Consider the following 23,095-nt stretch of genomic DNA (forward strand, 5'->3'; position numbering starts at 1 on the left):
TTGACATCGTTTAGCTTCTGTTTGTCTGAGAGGTTTTGGCTGCGTTTAAACTTAGAGTGAAGCTCTCTCTGCTTTCGCAGTAGTTTCCTAACTTTGTTATTGTACCGCGTTGGGTTTTTCCCGTCCCTCACAGTTTTACTCGGCACGTACCTGTCTAAAACGCATTTTACGATTGCCTTGAACTCTTTCCATAAACACTCAACATTGTCAGTGTCGGAACAGAAATTTTCGTTTTTATCTGTTAGGTAGTCTGAATTATGTCGAGAAGAAGAAGCTGTGGTATGAAACTGTGTCTCATCTATGATATCGAGCTGTATATATATAGCTCTCTCTCTCTCTCTCTCTCTCTCTCTCTCTCACACACACACACACACACACACACATATATATATATATATATATATATAGGGTGAGTCACATAACATTACCGCTGGATGTATTTCGTACACCACATCAAATACCGACGAATGGATTCCACAGACCGAACGTGAGGAGAGCGGCTAATGTAATTGGTTAATACAAACCATAAAAAAATGCACGGAAGTATGTTTTTTAACACAAACCTACGTTTTTTAAATGGAAACCCGTTAGTTTTGTTACCACATATGAACATATAAACAAATACGTAATCAGTGCCGTTTGTTGCATTGTCAAATGTTAATTACATCCGGAGATATTGTAACCTAAAGTTGACGCTTGAGTACCACTCCTCCGCTCTTTGATCTTGTGTATCGGGGAGCACCGAATTACGTAGGGATCCAAAGGGAACGGTGATGGACCTTAGGTACAGAAGAGACTGGAACAGCACATTACGTCCACATGCTAACACCTTTTTATTGGTCTTTTTCACTGACGCACGTGTACATTACCATGCGGGGTGAGGTACTCGTACACACGTGGTTTCCGTTTTCAATTACGGAGTGGAATAGAGTGTGTCCCGACATGTCAGGCCAATAAATGTCCAATGTGGTGGCCATCATTTGCTGCACACAATTGCAATCTCTGGCGTAATGAATGTCGTAGACGCCGCAGTACATCTGGTGTAATGTCGCCGCAGGCTGCCACAATACGTTGTTTCATATCCTCTGGGGTTGTAGGCACATCACGGTACACATTCTCCTTTAACGTACCCCACAGAAAGAAGTCCAGAGGTGTAAGATCAGGAGAACGGGCTGGCCAATTTATGCGTCCTCCACATTCTACGAAACCCCAGTCGACCATCCTGTCAACGGTCAGCCTAGTGTTAATTGCGGAATGTGCAGGTGCACCATCATGCTGATACCACATACGTCGACGCGTTTCCAGTGGGACATTTTCGAGCAACGTTGGAAGATCATTCTGTAGAAACTCGATGTATGTTGCAGCTGTTTGGGCCCCTGCAATGAAGTGAGGACCAATGAGGTGGTCGCCAATGATTCCGCACCATACATTTACAGTCCACGGTCGCTGTCGCTCTACCTGTCTGAGCCAGCGAGGATTGTCCACGGACCAGTAATGCATGTTCCATAGATTCACTGTCCCGTGGTTTGTGAAACCCGCTTCATCGGTAAACAGGTAGAACTGCAACGCATTCTCTGTTAATGCCCATTGGCAGAATTGCACTCGATGATTAAAGTCATCACCACGTAATTGCTGATGTAGCGACACATGAAACTGGTGAAAGCGGTGACGATGCAGTATGCACATGACACTACTTTGACTCAGTCCACCGGCTCTCGCAATGCCCCGTGTACGCATGTATGGGTTCATGGCAACAGCAGCTAACACACCAACTGCACCCGCTTCTCCTGTGACGGGCCTGTTACGGACCCGTTTGCGTGCTACGACCATACCTGTTGTATACAGTTGGCGGTAGATGTTTTGGAATGTGCGGCACATTGGATGCTCTCTGTCCGGGTACCGTTCTGCATACACCCTGCAGGCTTCAGCTGCATTTCGTCGACAATCGCCATAGATGAGTATCATCTCCGCCTTTTCAGAGTTCGAATACACCATGGTCACAGTTCCTACAACACTACACTATCACAGACGTCTGGTAACTCGGTGTACTACAGTTGGTCTGCGTGCGGAGACGAATGCAGAATAACAATAGCAGCAAGCGCTACATGCGGACGCTGCGACAGTTAGACCAAACCAGAACAGTGCACTACAGCCACACTCGTAAACACGGTCGTCTTCGTAAACATGGCCCTGCAGATGCTGCTCGCCGACCGTGGCCCGTGTTTGTTACAACACGCAACTGAACGTCGGAGGTTTCAAGCGTCAACTTTAGGTTACAATATATCCGGATGTAATTAACATTTTACAATGCAACAAACGGCACTGATTACGTATTTGTTTGTATGTTCAGATGTGCTAACAAAACTAACGAGGTTCCATTTAAAAAATGTAGGTTTGTGTTAAAAAACATACTTCCGTGCATTTTTGTATGGTTTGTATTAAACAATTAACAATTACACTAGCCCCTCTCCTCACGTTCGGTCTGTGGAATCGGTTCGTCAGTATTAGATGTGGTTTACGAAATATATCCAGCGGTAACGTTAGGTGACTCACTCTATATATATATATGGGATTCACTTCAGGTACGCTTTTAGTAGAAAGATAAGTTGAATTCAGACCAGTACAGTTCAATTCACATTACGTTATCTTTAGTCATATATATATTTATATATTTGGGATATATATAGCCCAAATTTACCTCCTGCTCTACAAAAAGTCCACATATTACCAAAACTATGTATCCACAAACTGTTATCCAACTTAAACTCGTATGCCATTTTATGACTAAAGAGGACGTAATTTGAATAGAACTGTCCTGGTCTGAATTCAACTTGTCTTTCTATTAAAAGCGTAACTAAAGTGAAACCATCATCTAGCCCTAATCAAAATCTCCACTTACCTCGTATCTTGACAATACTGTTGCAGATTTTTCGAAAACACAACAGCTAAAAGCAAGCAGGCAGCGGCTAAGCTAGATTTCTATTTTTAAATAAAATTTCCAAGCAATATTCGACTGTTGCATAGCATATGGTGGAATGTGGTAACACACAATGATAAACGTTGCACAGTGGGATGGGGTGAGTAACTATGGCTATGAAATGATATTCCACACAATGATTTTAGAATAAAGCCTGTATTCATAAAGACGGAGTAAAACTTCGCGTGATATTCACATTACATTGGTCTGAACACTACTATGTTTAACAAAGTAAACAATGATTCAAAAAGGAAACAATATTGACAGAGAATTTCTATAAAAACCAAAGAGTTTAACCAGTTACTATGTTAATGCACGACACAGGGAAATGGAGTGGTCTTTTTCTCAGCTCTGAGAAAGGGAACAAAGTTTAGCTGCCAATAATCATTTCTACAAATTAGGTGCATAGTGCTTCAGTCTTACCTCAAACTTCTTCTCTAAAAAAAATAGCGTCATTCAAAATTTGTATTCCTTTCGCCTTTCAGTACGCAGAACATATTCATCCTTGCTGTCCTTCACAATAAAACTTCCTTCATCTGACAGATACCATAACAGCACTGCTAAGAACGTCCATCAACCTACCACACTTCAACTAAGAATGTTTCAGACTGCGCTGAGGCAAATAGTGTGCCACAGCAAGACCAAAGATTGTTTAACGGTAACGTAACTTGCTATTTCTGTGAATTTCACGTCGATAACTTACAAAAATTAAAATGACATGCCCACCCTACAAGTCCTCCACCTTCTCCGAGTAGAATTTTGTACGAGGGTAATTTCAGATAGGAATGGGTCGAGAAAAAAATTCTAAACATTATCGATAGGTGTATACAAAACACGTTACAAATACAACGAGAAAAATAGCTTTACAAGAATATAAGTTAAAGAAATATAAGTAAAAATTATTTACAAAATTCAAGAACTTATAAATGAAGTAATCAATATAATGTACGAGAACGTTCTGGACAAGGCTATTTTGAAAGTTTGTATGTGACACTTTATATTTTAGAAAGTAGTATTGGTGATCTTCACTGTAGCAGACAGGCAGTAGATCAGAGTGTGTATATCACATAAAGCCTACATTTCTGAAGCACAGTCACATGTGGTAGTAGTAATTTGCACCACGGAAGAAGGTAGAAAAGTGTCCTTGCTACAGCCTACCAAACTTTTCTAGCTCTTTTCAGTTATGTCACTGTTGCAGAAAGTTATACGGAATCAGACTCACTGATACTAAGTACAGTTCTCAGCTGACAAACTCACACACGCACGAACAGAAAATACATGACCGTATCTGCTTGAAGCAGACTGTAGATCCATCTATCGATGAGCTGCTTATAAAAGTCAGTTGGAGCATGTATCATTGAAGTATGGCAACGTGTGGCAGAGAATATTTCAATATATAATCAGTAGACATATTTCTTCTGTCCAGGCTGGTGTCAATCACTTGTGGCAAATGGTCAGTCACTTTCAATCTGTTGCATTTACAATACACAATTCCCCATATTAAGATGGGACTAATAAGAGTTTACATAGTTGCATGTATGGAATGCACATGTATTTTAATGGTAACAACAAATTTCTATGTCTATAAAAATAGTAAACATCAGACAAGGAATTGTGTGAAACCGAGTGCAATAATAGGCATGATAAGAAATAATAATTATATGTACAAAATGATCTACAGAAAATTCTAAATCTATTCAAAAATGTGTTTGTGTTGGGATACATAAGTGAAATACACAAAAGTATAGAGGATAAAGTAGAAAGAGACACATAAGAAATCTCTTGATTTGTTGTGTAATGAATGAAGTTTGTTGCGCAGCGGAAGTTTCCCTTTTCTTGTAAAAGTTGCCTTCGCACGACGGGAATCGCTCTGGCATGCGGTGTAATAGCACTATTTGTTGCTGTGCGTTGTATTGTAAGAAATATTTTAGAACCAGGTGACATGTATTTCTATTACCTGGCTACAAAGTTAGTACATGGGATTATTCTATATATGGTTTGAAATGTGGAATACGATGAAGTCCCTTGCTCTTATGTGTCTGAATAGATTCAGTTTCGTCCTGAAATGCTTCCTGGTCGTTGATTATCTGGTGGTGATCTGGATTCAATTATATCTATTTGTCACGCTGGGCTTGCCATTGGAGAATTTTGCTAATGTGAATTATGATGTTGATTACTGTGACTGTATTGGTTGCTGTTTGCGTAATTGTTGTTGGGCCATGTACGTTGTGGTTCTGATTTTGTGCCCATGAAAATTTGCATATTTAACTTCTGAGTTAGAATATTGTCTGTCATTAATTTCATTGTTACGATAATCGTGATTACACCTACTTTCATTACTATAATTTTGGCGATGTTTGTTGTAATGTCCATTAAGATTTTTTTTTTTTTTTTTTTTTTTTTAATGGACTTGTAGTCCGGGGTGATATGTTACAATACAGCATCACCGGTCTATTGTAGCTCCGGAAATCACTTGTCTCACAATTATCATTATTCAACTGCGAGAATTGTGCGTCATACGAACAATGTCGGTTATACCGTCTGTAACTGTTTCTGTGGCTGTGTTTGTTATGTTAATTACCACAGTTTTTGATTTCACGTGATACAAAAGAATCTTGCGTGTTATAATTTCCGCTGTGATTGTTAGTTAACTTTGTTAAACAAATGCGAATTAGCTATGACGGACTGTATGGGTTTGATAGGTACTGATATCTGCGTAGCATGTCTTAAAATTATTTTGCTGAGTTAGTGAAGTCAGACTGCTCAACGTTGCGTAACATTATACAACTATGTTCTACCTGATATTGTGTAGCCTGAGACCAATACGGTGATAAAAACTCTCTGTAGAAACCATTTACGGTTAGGCAATCTCTCACTATCGAGCCAATTCTTGCTACAGGTACATTTTCTAAATAACCGCAGAGAAATTCTAATTTGTGTTCAAGTGCCCACTTGGATGGTAAAGAATATAGGAATTGATCAATCGAAGCTTGGGGGTGAATTGCGTTACTGTAATTCCTGAAAACTCAATTTACGCACTGTCAAAAAGTGTTTGTATTCGAAGTTACGATTTTTGTGTGATACTGATTGTTCTCTATTGCTCCACGTCGCTGGAGGTGAGATACTGTTCTCGTGGAAATCACCTAAGCGCCGTGAATCTGTATGGTCAACAAAGTTCTCTGCATATGAATGTAAACGGTCAAATTCCTCCATTTCGTCTTCGCGGTTAAGCTTTCTTTCAATTCACTAGACTTTTCATTCATAGTGTTCCTATAACGCTCATTTTCCCGACTGATTTCCCCTGGTTGTATTTAAAATTTTGTAATGACGGCTATTCTGGTGTGTCTGAAAATTCTATTGTCATTCTTTATGCTTAACTGTTCTTTTTGTTTTTCAGTGCTTAATGTCAAAGTTTTCACTTGTTCCCTAATTTCTTTTACCATTGTGTTAAACCGTTCTGCACTTTTATCTGTGTAACTATCGCAGTTGGAAATACGGTATTGATTTTAGCTAACAATTCGTCCCTGTCATTAGGCTGGTTTTTTTCATGTTTTCGTGTTCTGTTTAAAGGCTGCGTATTCTAGTTGCAAAATTGATGATTATTGGTTGTAGGTCATTCTTAATTTCTTCCATAATCTCAACTGATAAATTTTGTACGAGTGTTAGTCAAACGAAAACCTTAAATTTGTAATAACAAGTCGAAATTTCTCGCTGTTATCCTGTGAGTTGGTAAGCGCGCTACAAACAACGTGCAGAATGGCCTCTATGTGGCAGCATAGTGCAGAGCCACACATGCCGTTGCAGTATCAGTATACAGATGGCTGCCCCACTTGCGACTTGCGCCAGGGAAGAACAGCGTTCTGTTATTCGGTTTTTGCGTAGTGAAGGTGTGGAACCTATTGAAATTCATCGACGAATGACGGTTCAGTACGATGATGCATGTTTGTCACAGCAGCAAGTCTACGAATGGAGTAGGAAGTTCGCAAATGGTGTGACTTGAGTGGAAGATGCTCCTCGTTCAGGTCTGGCACAACGAGTTGTGACTCCACAGAACATTCCAGAAGGAAAACCGCCGAGTGACATTGAAGGACATTGCAGCACGTTTACAGATTAGTCATGGGTCAGCACACGACATTGTGCATGATATGCTCCAGTTTAACAAAATGTCTGCAAGATGGGTGCCACGGCAGCTGACTCCTGAAATGAGAGAACGACGTGTTGTCGCTGGTGAAGAACTTCTTCAGCGCTTTTAACGAGAAGGTGATGGCTTCCTTGGAAGAATCGTTACTGGGGATGAAACCTGGGTTCACTTCCATCAACCGGAAACGAAGAGATAGAGCAAGTAATGGCGCCATTCCTCATCACCAAAACCAAACAAGTTTCGAACAGAACCATCAGCAGGGAAGGTTATGCTGACTCTCTTTCGGGACGAAAAAGGCGTCATTTTGGAGCATTACATACCTAGAGGGACCACTGTCACCAGTGCATCATCCACAGATCTAAAAAATCATTTGCAGCCTGCAATCAAATCTAAGCGACGTGGATTGCTGTCAGCAGGTGTCCTTTTGCAACATGACAATGCAAGGCCCCGCACTGCCCGTACAACAGTTGCAACAATCACAGATTTGCATGTTGAGTGTCTTCCTCATTCACCATACTCACCAGACCTTGCCCCGAGTGATTTCCATATGTTTGGACCACTCAAAGACGCGATGGAAGGCAGTAAGTTCCGTTCTGGTGAAGGGGTTCGCCATGCGGTGAATGAGTAGTTGCGTGGACTACTAAAAGAATTTTTCCTAAAGGAATTTATGCACTTTGTGAGCGCTGGAGAACTTGCACTGAGCATGGGGGAGATTATGTTGAAAAGTGACACAGCTTTGTACCATTTCTGCACAATAAAGAATATTTAAAAAAATATTTAAGGTTTTTATTTGACTCACGCTCGTATTTTCACTTTCATTTGTTCCTGAGATTTTCTGTTCTCTTCCTGTGATTTTCTTCTCTCTTCCAGCTATTTGTCGATTTTATTACTCATTTCATCTTACGTTTCTTTAAGCTCCTTTCGAAATGATTCTTGAAAATTTGTCACTCTCGTGCAGCGTGGTTCTATGTTATTGTTTACTGAAGGATGTGGGCTGCGTTATTTCAAAAGAGATTGACACAAAATCTGGTTCTGATAAGTCTGTTACCAGTTGTAAAATTTCGCACAACTGTAGCGACTTTTGTGATCTTTCGCTAGACAGTGGCGACTTATCGCCGACCTATTCAGCTTCAGGATTTACATGTACATTATTCATCGTTTGTTCTGTTTCATTATCGTTCGCTAAATTGGTTAATAATTGCGGACCCGAGCAACTTCCGGCAGTCTCATGAAAACTGTTGGTGACAGCTAATTGAAAGTGCCTTATGACACGCTGTACCGACTCGTTATTTTGTAACACTCTGTTGTCTTCTGTAAGAAGGATTTTCATTGTTTTCTGTTCTACAGTTACCAATCAACCAAGAAAAGTACTATCATACACGCAAGTACTCAACAATGAATGAAATCCACAGAGAACCGGTAATATTATGCCAAATGTACACGTAATAAAGTGCTTGATAATCGTCCCACGACAGAAAATTTCACAAGTTGAAAACAAAATTTTAAATGAATTGCCTGAAAAGAAGTACAGCTTTAGTAAAACTAGCACAGTGGTACTTTTTGCTTTCGAGAAATCAAACACTACGTGACTACATGTTAGGAAAGAATCAACTAACTATCCTTTCAGAAAAGGTCGACATATGTAGCATCCCCACTACGTGTTTCTGTCATCTTCACACATAACATTGGTCTGAACAATAATATGCGCAATAAAGTGAACAATGATTCAAAACGAGAACACTGTTAACAAAGAATTTCTATAAAAACCAAACAGCTTAATCAGTTAATGTGTTAACGCAGCCGGCCGGTGTGGGCGAGCGGTTCTAGGCGCTACAGTATGGAACCGCGCGACCGCTACGGTCGCGGGTTCGAATCCTGCCTCGGACCAATGTTCGGGCAATTCTCCGTGCACTACACGTTTGTTCACCACTACCCGTCTCCTCCTGCATTGCTGTGGCCACTGCTTCCACTGACGTCGAATCAATTCGTTTCCTCCGTCCACCAGGTTGCTAACCAAAAGAACCCGTCTTTTAGAATTTCCGAATCATTTTGTCCACACCCACGGCAGTCATCAGACAAATGCCTTTTTTTCAAAAACGGCTCTGAGCACTATGTGACTTAACATCTGAGGTCGTCGGTTCCCTAGAACCTAGAACTACTTAAACCTAACTAACCTAAGGACATCACACACATCCATGCCCGAGGCAGGATTCGAACCTGCGGTCCCGCGGTTCCAGACTGAAGTGCCTAGAACCGCTCGGCCACACTGACCAGCAAATGGCTTTTTTCAAGCCCTTCAGTGTTCCTAACTTCTGCAGAGCGACGCGTGCACAGTCATAATTCTTGTTACACGGCTTTACAAGCAGAGCGCGATCCTGCATTGAGACAGTCATGGCGAACGTCGCAGACGCGAAAGCAGGAAAAGCCGTGTACTCGGTGTGTTTATACCAACTTCAATCGTTCGTGCGCATGACACGTCTTTTCATTTAGGTATTCTGATTCATACAGCACCATCTATTGATCAATTTTCACACTAGGTTTTTTCTTCTGCCATTCGTTTTGCCCCTGCTCTGATAATATTCCGTTGCAATTTGACCTCAGTCTGACTAGTGATGTTGTTTCTACACCGTTTTGAAAGTTTAATTTTAATTGTAATCACCCTGTATATTCAACTGTTTTCAATTCTAAAAGGTATGCTCCCTAGCAGCTTCGACATTTGTGTGGTGTCATCGCCAGACACCACAGTTGCTAGGTGGTAGCCTTTAAATCGGCCGCGGTCCATTAGTATACGTCGGACCCGCGTGTCGCCACTGACAGTGATTGCAGACCGAGCGCCACCACACGGCAGGTCTAGAGAGACGTCCTAGCACTCGCCCCAGTTGTACAGCCGACGTTGCTAGGAATGGATCACTGACAAATACGCTCTCATTTGCCGAGACGATAGTTAGCATAGCCTTCAGCTACGTCATTTGCTACGACCTAGCAAGGCGCCATTACCAGTTTATATTGAGACTGTTATTAATGTACCAACAAGAGCGATGTTGTCCAATTATGGATTAAAGTTAAGTATTACATCATCTACGTACATTATTTGCAATTCTCAAGACATTGTCCTGTTCCAGACCTCACGCCAGTCTGCGTGAGCTTAAACGCGTGCCTTTCGGCTACCTCCGAGTAGCTTGGCTGTGTTGCCAAGTCACTACAGTTTGAATAACAAAATTTACTCAATTTACTCATTTTGCTCGAAAACTCGAATATGTTCTTCTCGCTATGACTTTCACTTAACTGGTGCTGTGAAGCTTGTGAGAGCCCTCTGCAGATGGCAGCACTAATTAATGTTCTATTGCCGTAGCGCTCTAGCAAGAATGGTTCCCGAGATAAGTGCTCTGCGTAAATATGCTCCGGGCGTAAACCTTACCCTGTGTCCTCTACGCTGAAGACTATGAGGGGGAGGATTTATTTGATGACGTGATGGGACAAGAAATTGGAGTCGATGTGGCATACATAGGGGATCCAGTGTTTGAGTAGGAATTTAAAAGCTCTGGTAAACTTCAGACCAGATAAGACAGAAGGAACAGATAACACTCCATCGACATTTTTAAAATTATTGAAGATGTTGGTGTGTCTGTGAGACTTGTGACGTACCATCAAACTTTCGGAAAAATGTCTCCTCACAATGCAGAAGATAACAATGGTAGATACGTACGAGAGCTGTCTCGCAGTCAATTCAGCAGAACATGTATCGAAGCTACTGATAAGAATAATGTACGGAAGAAGGGTAAAGAAAAGTGAGGCTGTGTTTGATGACGATCAATTTTCCTTTACGAAAGGTAAAGGCACCTGAGTGGCCGTTCTGACGATGCCACTGATAACGGAAGCAAGACTGAAGAAAAATCAAGACACACTCATACGATTTATCGACCTAGAAGAAGCACTCGACAATGTAAAATGGTGCAAATTATTCGAGGTTCTGAGAAAAATATGAGCAGACTATAGAGAAAGACTGGTAATATATAATATGTACATGAACGAAAACGGAACACTAACACTGGAAAAGCATAAAGAAAGTGCTCGATTTAAAAAGTGGGTGAGACGGGGTTGCAGGCTTCCGCTCCTACAGTTCAATACAGACATCCAAGAAGCAATTACGGAAATAAGAGAAAGGTTCAAAAGTGGGATTAAAATTCAGAGTGCAAGTATATCAATGATAAGATTCGCTGATGATATTGCTGTCTCCATTGAATGTGAAGAAGAATTACAGGAACTGTCTCTTCTGTAGATGAGCAGCGTTGCAATGAAGCCACTTCAAACGCCAATTAAATGTGGAACAGGCAACAGTATGCAAGGCTAGTCAGGAGAAAATGTTCGTGCTTTGAGTGGTGATAGTGTTAGTGATTCTGAACAAAAAACTTGATATGAACATGCGCCCTATCCCGAATGGTTTCAGAGATAGAACACGTTTTATCTTACTTCTGTTCATTTTTCTTCAAAATTTCAAAAGCCACACCCTCCAAAGAATACATGTCGCAGCACAGAATTAAACTAAATTAAATTTCATAGAAAAGAAGGAGCTATTCTTTTGTTCTCCAGGGTATTAGTTTAATAGAAGAGAGCGCGAGAATACCGAAAATGTTGCGCGACATGCATATGGTTAGCTATGATAGTTTTTGTAGGCAAAGTTAAGGTAGTTTCCCGACTTGATAGATCACAAGCGTTAGGCATTGTTCATCACAATTTCTTCTGCGCTGCTTTGGTACATTGTAAACAATAACAGTGTTTAAATAATACATAAAATAAATAAGGGTCTACATTAAATGTGTTCTATCTCGGAAACCATTCAAAATAGTTCATATGTCCATATGAAGCTTTTTCTTCACAATCACTAATACTATCACGCCTAAAAGGATGTACCATTCCTCCTGATTCACCCTGCATATACTTTAGACACCTATCAGTACCATAAGTATAAATTATTTGCACAAATATTCGTCGTCAATAAATCTATTTGTTGGTAGAAACAGTATCAAAATCACTGCAGTACTTTCAGAGGCTATCCCTCACATACATACACAAAAACACGCCAGGGCCTTCAATTTGTAATTCTTTATGTATAGATAGATTCATACAATGGATACGACTTTGTTTCGATGCATGCTTTCGGCGACTTAGCTCTCACATTACATCCATCTTCCCGTGACTGTTCTGGAAAAAAACTTTTGCTTCCTGGAGTCAGTTCTTCACACGTCATACGCATGGTCCGCCTACAAGAGTAATATATCACAGAAGAATAAACGATGCCAGGACAATGTTTTCTCGTCTCCGTCCCTTTTATTACGTGCTCTGTTGCCTTCAGATACAGTAATTTTTCAGACAGCAACGATCAAACATTTTCTTGATGTATTTCTTTTCTGCATCGTGTCACCTTTCTAGCAGCAGCAGATCCATCAACTATCTCTGATGTACGCATTTCACTCTAGAAGGCAGCACTAAGAACCTCAGAGAGCATCGTCTTTCACTTTCTAGTTTGGAACGATCACATATTATTCACGTGTTAATTGTTGAGCACTAAGTTGTGTTTACATTAACGTATTTACTGTGCTGTAAGACCTGTATTCATAACTTTTTTCAACCCTAAAAATTTTAAGAATTGGCACATAACTTAATTACGTTGACATAGGATCAAAGGAGATCCAGAAGAAAATGCAGGTTATTGCATTGGCATATGTTTCAGTTTCGCTAGTATTGCGTAGTACAGAAATAAATATGCTGTATGGAAAGTGAAGGAAGTTCTGTTCCCGTTGAAGCGTAGCTCCTGAAACGTGGGAGACCATGATCTTACAAGATCCGTCTTCTTCGCTTTTGTTGTATCGTCTTCAGTGGTTCTATACTTTATATTGTGAAAATCGTTTACACATTTCAAACAATGTCCTAAGGCTGACGTGCTTACCAGTATTTGTCTTGTCAGCTATGTTTATGATTTGAATGCCTCTGTAAATCGCTATCCCATGTTAGTTTCTTCTAGCGTCGAATGCCACCAAGTATGGAACACGTAAAACTATTACTCAGAGGAGTTGTTCATTCGGTAAGGCTCTTCCTACTTTTTCGTTTTCTCTCTTTACTCTTGTTTTTGTTCCTAGGTGAAGATTATTCCACGTATTCCTCTGCCAGTAGCAGTCGGGCCTGGTCGGCACTTGGGTGGGTGACCATCCAGGCCGCCATGCGCCGTTGCCATTTTTCGGGTTACACTTAGCCTCGTGATGCCGCACTACTCGACCGAGTAGTAGTGGAATCGGTCAACAATACCATCATAACGACAAGGAGAGCAGTGTGCTGACCCCAAGCCCTTCCTATCCGCATCCTCCACTGAGGATGACCCGGCGGTCGGATGGTCCCGGTAGGCCACTCGTGGCCTGAAGACGGAGTGCTATCTCCTCTGCCAGTAACGTCGTTATGGTTTTAATGTTGATTCTGTATTTTTTCTACATCTACATCTATATGGTTACTCTGCAAATCATATTGAAGTGCCTGGCAGAGGGTTCATCGAACCACCTTTCTGCTTTGAATGTCTTCCTCGATCTTTTCAGGCTTTTTGAATAACATTCACTCATTGATGTTTGTTCCTTTTGTTAGCGAAATATTGGAAGGGTCTTATATTTAATCTGTTTTCCTCCATTCTTTCCACAAGTCCAATGCAAATGATCCGCCTACTCCGGGTTGTACCTCAGGGTTTGGGAATTTTTACAATAATATTTATTGCTTAATTTCTAGCTGTTCTATTCGTCTTTGGTAGATCCCAGGATTGGACTTTCTTATTGCTCCACTTTTTCTATTTCTTCTACATCAAGTGCGACATCGCTCTTTGCTGTATAGAACTCTTGTGGTTTTGTGGCTGTTTCAGATTGCCTGTTATCTCATTAATAAATGTTGGTTTCTAATTTTGTGTGTGTTTGGAGAGTTGGTACATCATCTTCATTTTCAGGGATTTGAGTTCTCTTTCATCAGTCCATCGATTTGCAAGATTTGCCAGAAACATTTAAATTTTTGAACTCTTAATTTTTCCAACTATTCTTTCAACTATTTGTAGGCAGCTGCGATGTTTGTCGTGTATTCTTTTTGTGATGCCGAGATTTGTGAGCCTACATTCTCCTATGTTCAAAAGTGGTTCAAATGGCTCTGAGCACTATGGGACTTAACATCTGATGTCATCAGTCCTCTAGAACTTAGAACTACTTAAACCTAACTAACCTAAGGACATCACACACATCCATGCCCGTGGCAGGATTCGCACCTGCGACCGTAGCGGTCGCGCAGTTGCAGACTGAAACGCCTAGAACCGCTCGGACACACCTGCCGGCTTCTCCGATGTCCTACCAAAAATTTTCATTTGTGTGACAGCTGATTCCATATACACTCTAAGGAGAAAAAGTCACAAACAAATATTCATGCAGATATGGGGGAAATGTGAAACTATAAGTTTTGTCGGCCGGTAGACGAATGTGTGACTCTGCAGCGCAATTTCAACGCGCAGCTGGCAAGGACAGTAAACAAGGGACATGTCCGTAATAGAGCATAAAGTCTTTGAGAACTTCATTCCGGGACTCAACTGGACAGTAAAAATGTCTCGCAACAGGGGCGTGAACAACAGACGCAGATGTCAGCACTCGCCGGCCGAAGTGGCTGCGCGGTTCTGGCGCTGCAGTCTGGAACCGCGAGACCGCTACGGTCGCAGGTTCGAATCCTGCCTCGGGCATGGATGTGTGTGATGTCCTTAGGTTAGTTAGGTTTAACTAGTTCTAAGATCTAGGGGACTAATGACCTCAGCAGTTGAGTCCCATAGTGCTCAGAGCCATTGTCAGCACTCGAGAGATATGTGTAGTTGGTCTCGTAGGAAGCAGGTTGGAGTAATGGGTTAATCGCCCGAAATTTGAACAGGAGCGATGCCATTGTTCGACGATGTTGCCAGAAATGAGTTAACCACGGCCGAACATAGCGGCAAGAACGAAGCGGTCGATCTAGAGAGAAGACAGAACGTGAGGACCGAGCAGTCTTTAGAGAGGCACTCAGAGCCGCGGGTTCACCATTATCACTTATCTGACGTGCAACTGTTTCTTCAGTGAGCACAAGGACCTTTAATAGGCGCCTCACGGAAATGGGACTGAGCTCACGGGTCCCCTTGCGCCGACTACCGTTGACCTCTGTACATCAACAAGGCCGTTTGTTGGGCACATTCGGCTTGCAATCTCATTGACTGGAGTAGAATTCTCATCAGTGACGAGTCTAGTGAGATAATACGTGGTGGAATCCAAACTTTTCGGGACTGGTGCTGCCATATGGAAAGTAGGAGTAGTATATCTTTGCACCGCTAGGTGGCGAGAGCTGCATATCTGATTAGTTGGTGTGCGGAGTGACATGCGGCTGGGAGGACGTGTTGCGTGTCCAAAGTGACTTCCGTAATACTCTGTGTTTGGTGTGTGGCAATTTTACGATGGATCCGCAAACAGAACAGCGCGTATGTATCAAATTCTGTCTTTTTGTGACATGTTATCACCGGCGACGAGAGCTGGATTTACGGTTATGACCCAGAGACAAAGCTACAGTCGTCCCAATGGAAGAGCCCGGGCTCTCCAAGACCCAGAAAAGCGAGACAGGAAAAGAGCAAAGTGAAGAGCATGATCATCGTTTTCTTTGATACCGAGGGAATTGCGCACAAAGAATTCGTCCCACCCAACTAAACAGCGAATTCCGCGTTCTACTTTTTGGCAAAAAACAACGTGGCGGTTGTACCCCACCCACCGTACTCGCCAGATTTGGCACCTCGCGACTTCGTGATATTCCCAAAAGTGAAACTCAAGTTGAAAGGCCGTTGTTTCGCCACTCTAGAGAGGATTCAAGAAGCATCGCTGGCAGTGATAAACACACTCAAACAACAGGACTTCCAGAAAACGTCTGACCACTGGCAGAAGCACTGGGACCGGTGTGTACGTGCGGATGGGAACTACTTCGAGGGTGATGGTGACCTTTAGTCCGAAGGCAAGGTTTTCAACAGTTGGCAGCACCAGTCCCGAAAATTTTGAATAGCACTTCGTAACCTGACTGTTGCCCACCATACGGCCCAAGAACCAGAAGTGATTGTATGGGGTGCCATTTCTTTTCATAGCAGGACCCTTTTGGTTGTCATAGCACACTTACAGCACAGTGGTACGTCTACGATATTCTGTGTCCGGTTTATTTGCCCTTTATGACGATCCATCTTGGGCTTACATTTCGACGGGGTAACGCCCGGCAGCACAGGGGGCTGGCTCTGTGCACTGTGGGGCTTAACATCTATGGTCATCAGTCCCCTAGAACTTAGAACTACTTAAACCTAACCAACCTAAGGACAACACACAACACCCAGTCATCACGAGGCAGAGAAAATCCCTAACCCCGCCGGGAATCGAACCCGGGAACCCGGGCGCGGGAAGCGAGAACGCCACCGCACGACCACGAGCTGCGGACAGCACAGGGGGAGAGTTTCTACTGCTAGTCTTCGTGCTTACCAACTTGGCCACAGCCAGGTACATCGGGAAACTTAGTGATGATGAAAACAGCTGTAATCAGAATTTTGTACCCGGCCTGCAAGGCGGCGCGTGGGTCTGCTCCTGAAATATAACTTAGGTGATGAGCACGTAGGTGCGACGTCGTAGACCCATAGTAACTGGTACACTGTCTCAATAGCAAACTAAGCTAAAGCGAAGTTTCTCGGCTGTCAGCACTTGATTAGAGGGCGCTGTCGTCGGTGTAGATCGTCCGCTATCGTGGTGCCAACCTACTAGCTTGCACCTACGCTGTGACATCGTAGCTATCGATACCACACAGAAGACTTCTTTAGTAACCATGCAGACACTAGTTGGATATCAAAGAACGTAACCTCTAAGAAAGCATACAGTGAATTTGATGATTTGGTACTGTATGAACTTAAAAGCCATGGAGGAACCATGCAGGCGTAAAACTTAAACCGCGAACTGTGTAACGCAAAAGCTGAAAAATAAATGAGTGTAACAAGTTAGACAGACTTTATGCAGAATGTCAGCGGTTAAAATTGTGAAGCATAAATAAATATTAAATGAAACGTAAATAAAAATATAGTATAAGATAAAAATACAGGAACATCATGACACAGGTTTATAAATGTTTGAATTATAGGAAATGGAGTATGACAGTGTTATATAAGCAATTACACTACAGGCACTGAAAACGTAAAACGTATTTTTCCCCCAAGAACGTACAATAGTAAAAAGGAAAACAAATATATGAACATCATAAAAGCGTGTGACGTATCAGACGTGAAAACATAAAGTGATGGACAATAAACTGAGAACATATTAACAACTTACAAACAAGCTATGACAAAATACGTATATATGATCCTGTGCTGGAGCCAGTGCACAGAACAGGGACTATTGTGTATCGAGGCCACGTATAGTCAGTAAGATCATTGTCCCATAAAATAACATGCATATCGTGTCATACATAAAATCGAGAAACGTAAACTAACCGTAAAACAGTGATAACGATTAAGTAATCATGAGATACAGCCAAAATACAAACTAAAATTATGTGAATCCTGCAAAATTAAAAACTGAGATATCACAAGAAGTAATTAGCCAAGACAACCAACATGCAACGCAAAACAACTGAAAACCATTCTTAATACGCTGGCATAACGTCACTCCACAGGTGTAATCGCAGGGGGGGGGGGGGGGGGGGGGGGGAAGGCGTCTCAGACTGTAATAAGAAATTACCAATTACCATAACGAACAACTTTCTGCAGTGACAAATAAAACAATGATTAACGCAGTTCAAGCTGACGACATGCACTGAGGTGCCAGAAGTCAAAGGATACCTCCTTTTGCGAAGCGTAGTGCAGCAGTTCAACGTGGAATGCACTCAAAAGTCGTTGCAAGTCCCAACCTGAAATACTGAGTAATGCTGCCTATGTATCCATCCTTAATAGCGAAAGTGTTGCTTGTGCAGAAAGTTGTGGACTAATTGACCTCTCGATTGTGTCCCATAAATGTTCGACGGGACTCCTGTCGGGCGACCTAGGTCCAGAATTGTCCAGAACGTTCTTAAACTCAATCACGAACAATTGCTGTCCGGCGACATGACATCACCGTTTGGGAACAAGAGGTCCACGAAAGGCTGTCAATGGACTCCAAGTGGCCATTTTTAGTCAATGGTTGGTTTAGTTGGACAAGAGGACCAAGTTTACTCCGTGTAAACACACCCAACGCTATTCGGACACCCAACACTATTCGGAGTCACCACCAGCTCTCACAGTACCTTGTTGACAACTTGGGTGCATGGTTTCGTGGAGTCTGCGCCACACTCTAGCACTACCATCAGCTCTTAACAACTGAAATCGGGACTTATCTGACCAGACCACGGCTTTCCTGTTGTCTAAGATACAACTGATAACGTTACATTTCGAGGAGAGGCATTCTGTCAACAAGGGTACCCACGTCGGTAGTCTGCTGTCATAGCCCATTAACGCCACATTTCGTGGCACCATCCTAACGGATACATTCGTCCTACGTCCCAAATTGATTTCTGCGGTTTTTTGACGTAGTATTGTTTCTCTGTTAGCACTGACAACTCTACGCAAGCGCCTCTGCTCTCGGACGCTAAGTGAAGGCTGTTAGCCATTACGTTGTCGGTGGCAAGAGGTAAAGCCTGAAATGTGAAATGTTCGGCACAGTCTTGACACTGTGGATCTCGGAATATTGAATTCCATATCGATTTCCGAAATGGAATGTCCTGTGCGTCTGACTCCTGCCAACCTACGTTCAGAGATTTTTAATTCCCGTCGTGCGGCCATGATCGTGTCGGAAACCTTTTCACATGAATTACCTGAGTGCAAATGACAGCTCCGCCAGTTCTCTGTCATTTTATGCGAAAGTGAGCAAAATGAAAAACCTTAAATTTTTAATAACGAATCGAAATTTCGCGCCTTTATCCTGTAAGTTGGTAAGCGTGCTACAAACGGCGTGCAGAATGGCCTGTAGGTGGCAGCATAGTGCAGATGCACACATACCGTGGTAGTATCAGTATAAAGATGGCCGCCCCACTTGCTACTTGCACCAGGTAAGAACAGCGTTCTGTTATTCGGTTTTTGTGTAGTGATGGTGTGAAACCTATTGAAATTCATCGATGAATGAAGGCTCAGTACGGTGATGCATGTTTGTCACAGCAGCAAGTCTACGAATGGAGTTGGAAGTTCGCAAATGGTGTAACTTCAGTGGAAGATGCTTCTCGTCCAGGTCAGGCACAACGAGTTGTGACTCCAAGGAACATTGCAGCAGTTGAAGGAAAACCACCGAGTGACACTGAATGACATTGCAGCATGTTTACAGATTAGCCGTGGGTCAGCATACCACATTGTGCATGATGTGTTCCAGCTTCACGAAGTGTCTGCAAGATGGGTGCCACGGCAGCTGACTCCTGAAATGAGAGAGCGATTTGTTGATGCTTATGAAGAACTTCTTCGGCGATTTGAACGAGAAGGTGATGGCTTCCTTGCAAAAAACTTTACTGGGGACGAATCGTGGGTTCAGTTCCACCAACCGGAAACGAAGAGAGCGAGCAAGGAATGGTGCCATTCCTGATCAGCAAGTCCAAAGAAGTTTCGAACAGAACTATCAACAGGGAAGGTTATGCTCACTCTCTTCTGGGACGAAAAAGGTGTCATTTTGGAGCATAAGATGCCTAGAGGGACCACTGTCACCAGTGCATCATACACAGATCTCCTAAAAAATCATCTGCGGCCTGCAATCAAATTAAAGCGACGTGGATTGCTGTCAGTAGGTGTCCTTTTCCAACATGACAATGCAAGGCCCCGCACTGCCCGTACAACAGTTGCAACAATCACAGACCTGCATTTTGAGCGTCTTCCTCATCCATCATACTCACCAGAACTTGCCCCAAGCCATTTCCATATGTCTGGACCGCTCAGAGACGCAATGGAAGGAAAGAAGTTCCGTTCTGATGAAGAAGTACGCCACGCGGTGCATGAGTGGTTGTTCGGACTACCAAAAGATTTTTTTCTAAAGGAATTTATGCACTTTGTAAGCGCTGGGGGACTTGCATTGAGCGTGGGTTAGAGTATGTTGAAAAGTGATACAGCTTTGTATCACTTCTGCACAATAAATAATACTTAAAAAATTATTTAAAATTTTCATTTGACTCACCCTCGTATCTTACGACTGTGATACACGCAGCATGAACGCCCAAGTGCCGAGAAACCGCCTCCAACGCGGGTGCGACGCCTTGGGCTCATGGGCAACAAAGTGGCGGCTGAAATTCAACGCCACAAAGAGCCAGGCAGTAGTCTTCAGCCGAAGACTTCCGCCGTCAGGGTTTACGCCGGTCGAAATCCTAGCAGAAACTATCACATGGAGTGGGATGGCGAAATACCTAGGTGTTACCCTAGACCGCAGGCTCACCTGGAAGCATCACATCCGTGATGTGAAAGGGAGAGTAATAGGACGCCTTCGCGCCCTGTATCCGCTGCTAAACCCGCAGTCGTCATTGCCACCGCAACACGGCATCACGCTTTACCAACATTGGTTCGCCCACTGTTGGAGTATGCGGCCGTGGTCTGGGGGAAAGCCGCAGATGCTCACATTGTGACTCTGCAGCGGATACAGAACCGCGCCCTGAAGACCGCTATGCATCTTCCGAGGCGCTTCTCGACGCTCCAACTCCACTAGGACACCGGGATCCTACGAGGACACCAGGATCCTACCTCTCCGAGACAGGTTTCACGCCATCGCCAGGAAGTCCTACGAGAAGACGGCACGGTCCCGCAACCGGCTCATCCGTGGACTGGGCCTACAACCTCATCACAGGCTAACCACGCGTTGGCCTGAGCTGCTGAGGGATTACGTTTTACTAATCCCTCAACAGAGTGTGTCTTTCTCTTTTTCAGGTTACACCAGCTAAGACCAATCAACAAGAGTGGTGTCCGCAGCTCGTGGTCGTGCGGTAGCGTTCTCGCTTCCCGCGCACGGGTTCCCGGGTTCGATTCCCGGCGGAGTCAGGGATTTTCTCAGCCTCGTGATGACTGGGTGTTGTGTGATGTCCTTAGGTTAGTTAGGTTTTAAGTAGTTCTAAGTTCTAGGGGACTAATGACCATAGATGTTAAGTCCCATAGTGCTCAGAGCCATTTGAACCATTTCAACAAGAGTGGTAATATATCTTTCTCTCTCTTACAGGAACCGCAGGAATGACAAATTTTGTCTAAACTGCACCACCACGAGCCAAGGACAGGCTCGTCATTCCAGCGTCAGCGTCAGTGTGATACAACAGTCATTTTATATGCTAATATCGCCATCTCCTGACTTTTGTCACCTCGGTGTAATACTAAAAGTCAACGGAATTTGAGATATGTATCGCATAGCGCATCCAAAATGACGAGTTCGCTATGCAACATGCATGCAGATCACAGAAATAAATGGTAATTCAGGAAAGTAGCTGTAAGCTACGCTTATGACTTTTAGGAAATTGTACACGTTTCAGACTAGAAACTGAGCCATGAACAGCTGTTTTGACTGCCGACTGACGACCAGCTGCAGTCGCCTGTTTTTCGCTGAATTAAACGCGCTCAGTCATCGGGCAGAAGAAGGGCCAAGATGCAGACGGTCGCGCTCGGCGCCGGCCACGCGGACAGCAGTCCCCGGCTTAAACGAATTTAGGTCGAGCCGAGCAGACGCGGCGGGGTTTTGTGAGGCGAGGCGAGCCCGCTAAATGTACTGCGACAGTGGCAGCAGCAGCAGCAGCCGCCACCGCCGTGCAAGCGAACGCCGCCCCCGCCGCCTCCGCCGTCGGTGTCCTTTTGTGGAGCAGGGGTGGATGGCTGGCTGGCAGCGAGGCATGTCGCTGCTGGGGCGACACAGAGGGGAATCTCCGCGACAGCGCGCCGTCGTCTGTGTACGCCGAACAGCGACGGCGGAGCCTCCTGCTGGACGGAGAGGCAACTAGCCTCGCAGCACATTCGGACAGGTCGCACCCATCTGCTAGCTTTCCCTGCTTCCGACGTGATTACGGCCAGAAGACAGGAACTAACGGGCTTTGAACGCCGAATGGTAGTTGCAGCTAGAAGCATTGGACATCCATTTCGTAAATCCAGTAAAATCCAGCATTCCGCTATCCACAGTATTGGGACTGCCGGAATTACCAAATTTCAGGCATCACCTCCACCACGGACAATGCTGTGGCCGACGGCCTTCAATAACGACCAAGAGTAACGACGTTTACGAAGAGTTGTCAGTGCTAATGGAAAAGATGATATACAGGACATAACATTCCGTCTGAGGCCTACGATCATTTTTATGTTAATAATTGGCAACCCGGCCGCTGTGGCCGAACGTCTCTAGGCGCTTCAGTCTGGAACCGCGCTACTGCTACCGTCGCAGGTTCGAATCCTGCCTCAGGCATGGATGTGTGTGATGTCCTTAGGATAGTTAGGTTTAATTAGTCAAGGGGACTGATGACCTCAGATGTTAAGTGCCATAGTGCTTATATCCATCTGAATTCTATTAGCTGATAATTGGCAACCAACGCTGTACAATCGCAATAAAGTTATGAGATGTTCAATTGACTCTTTTATTAGAACATGTTACGTGATTCGGTATTACACCCATCTTCAGACATCACACACTTCAACTCCTTCCCAACCAACCAGGCGTGTAGCCTTGACAGCTCAAAGAAAGTGTCCAATAACATATGACCAAACGTATGTTATTGCACACTTTTTTGATTTGTCAAGGCTGCACGCCTGGTTGGTTAGGGATGAGTTGAAGTTTGTTATGTCTGAAGATGGATGTAATCCCGAAACGCGTAACATGTTCTAATAAAAGAGTCAATTGAACCTCTTATGACTTTACTGCGATTGTACAGCATTGATTGCCAATTATCAGCTAATAGAATAGCTACAC

General features: G+C 43.4%; 1 protein-coding gene across 1 annotated transcript in view; it reads right to left on the minus strand.

The window, feature by feature from the left end:
• Positions 1-22,152, minus strand: part of LOC126474757 (leucine-rich repeat-containing protein 15-like) — a 151,233-nt gene extending 129,081 nt beyond the window's left edge. The window contains exon 1 of the mRNA XM_050102234.1: positions 21,961-22,152. Within this exon, the coding sequence (XP_049958191.1) occupies positions 21,961-22,152 (192 nt within the window). The remainder of the gene's footprint in view (positions 1-21,960) is intronic.
• Between the last annotated feature and the right edge of the window lie 943 nt (positions 22,153-23,095).

Source organism: Schistocerca serialis, chromosome 4 (assembly GCF_023864345.2).
Source record: "Schistocerca serialis cubense isolate TAMUIC-IGC-003099 chromosome 4, iqSchSeri2.2, whole genome shotgun sequence".
NCBI classification, from domain to species: domain Eukaryota; kingdom Metazoa; phylum Arthropoda; class Insecta; order Orthoptera; family Acrididae; genus Schistocerca; species Schistocerca serialis.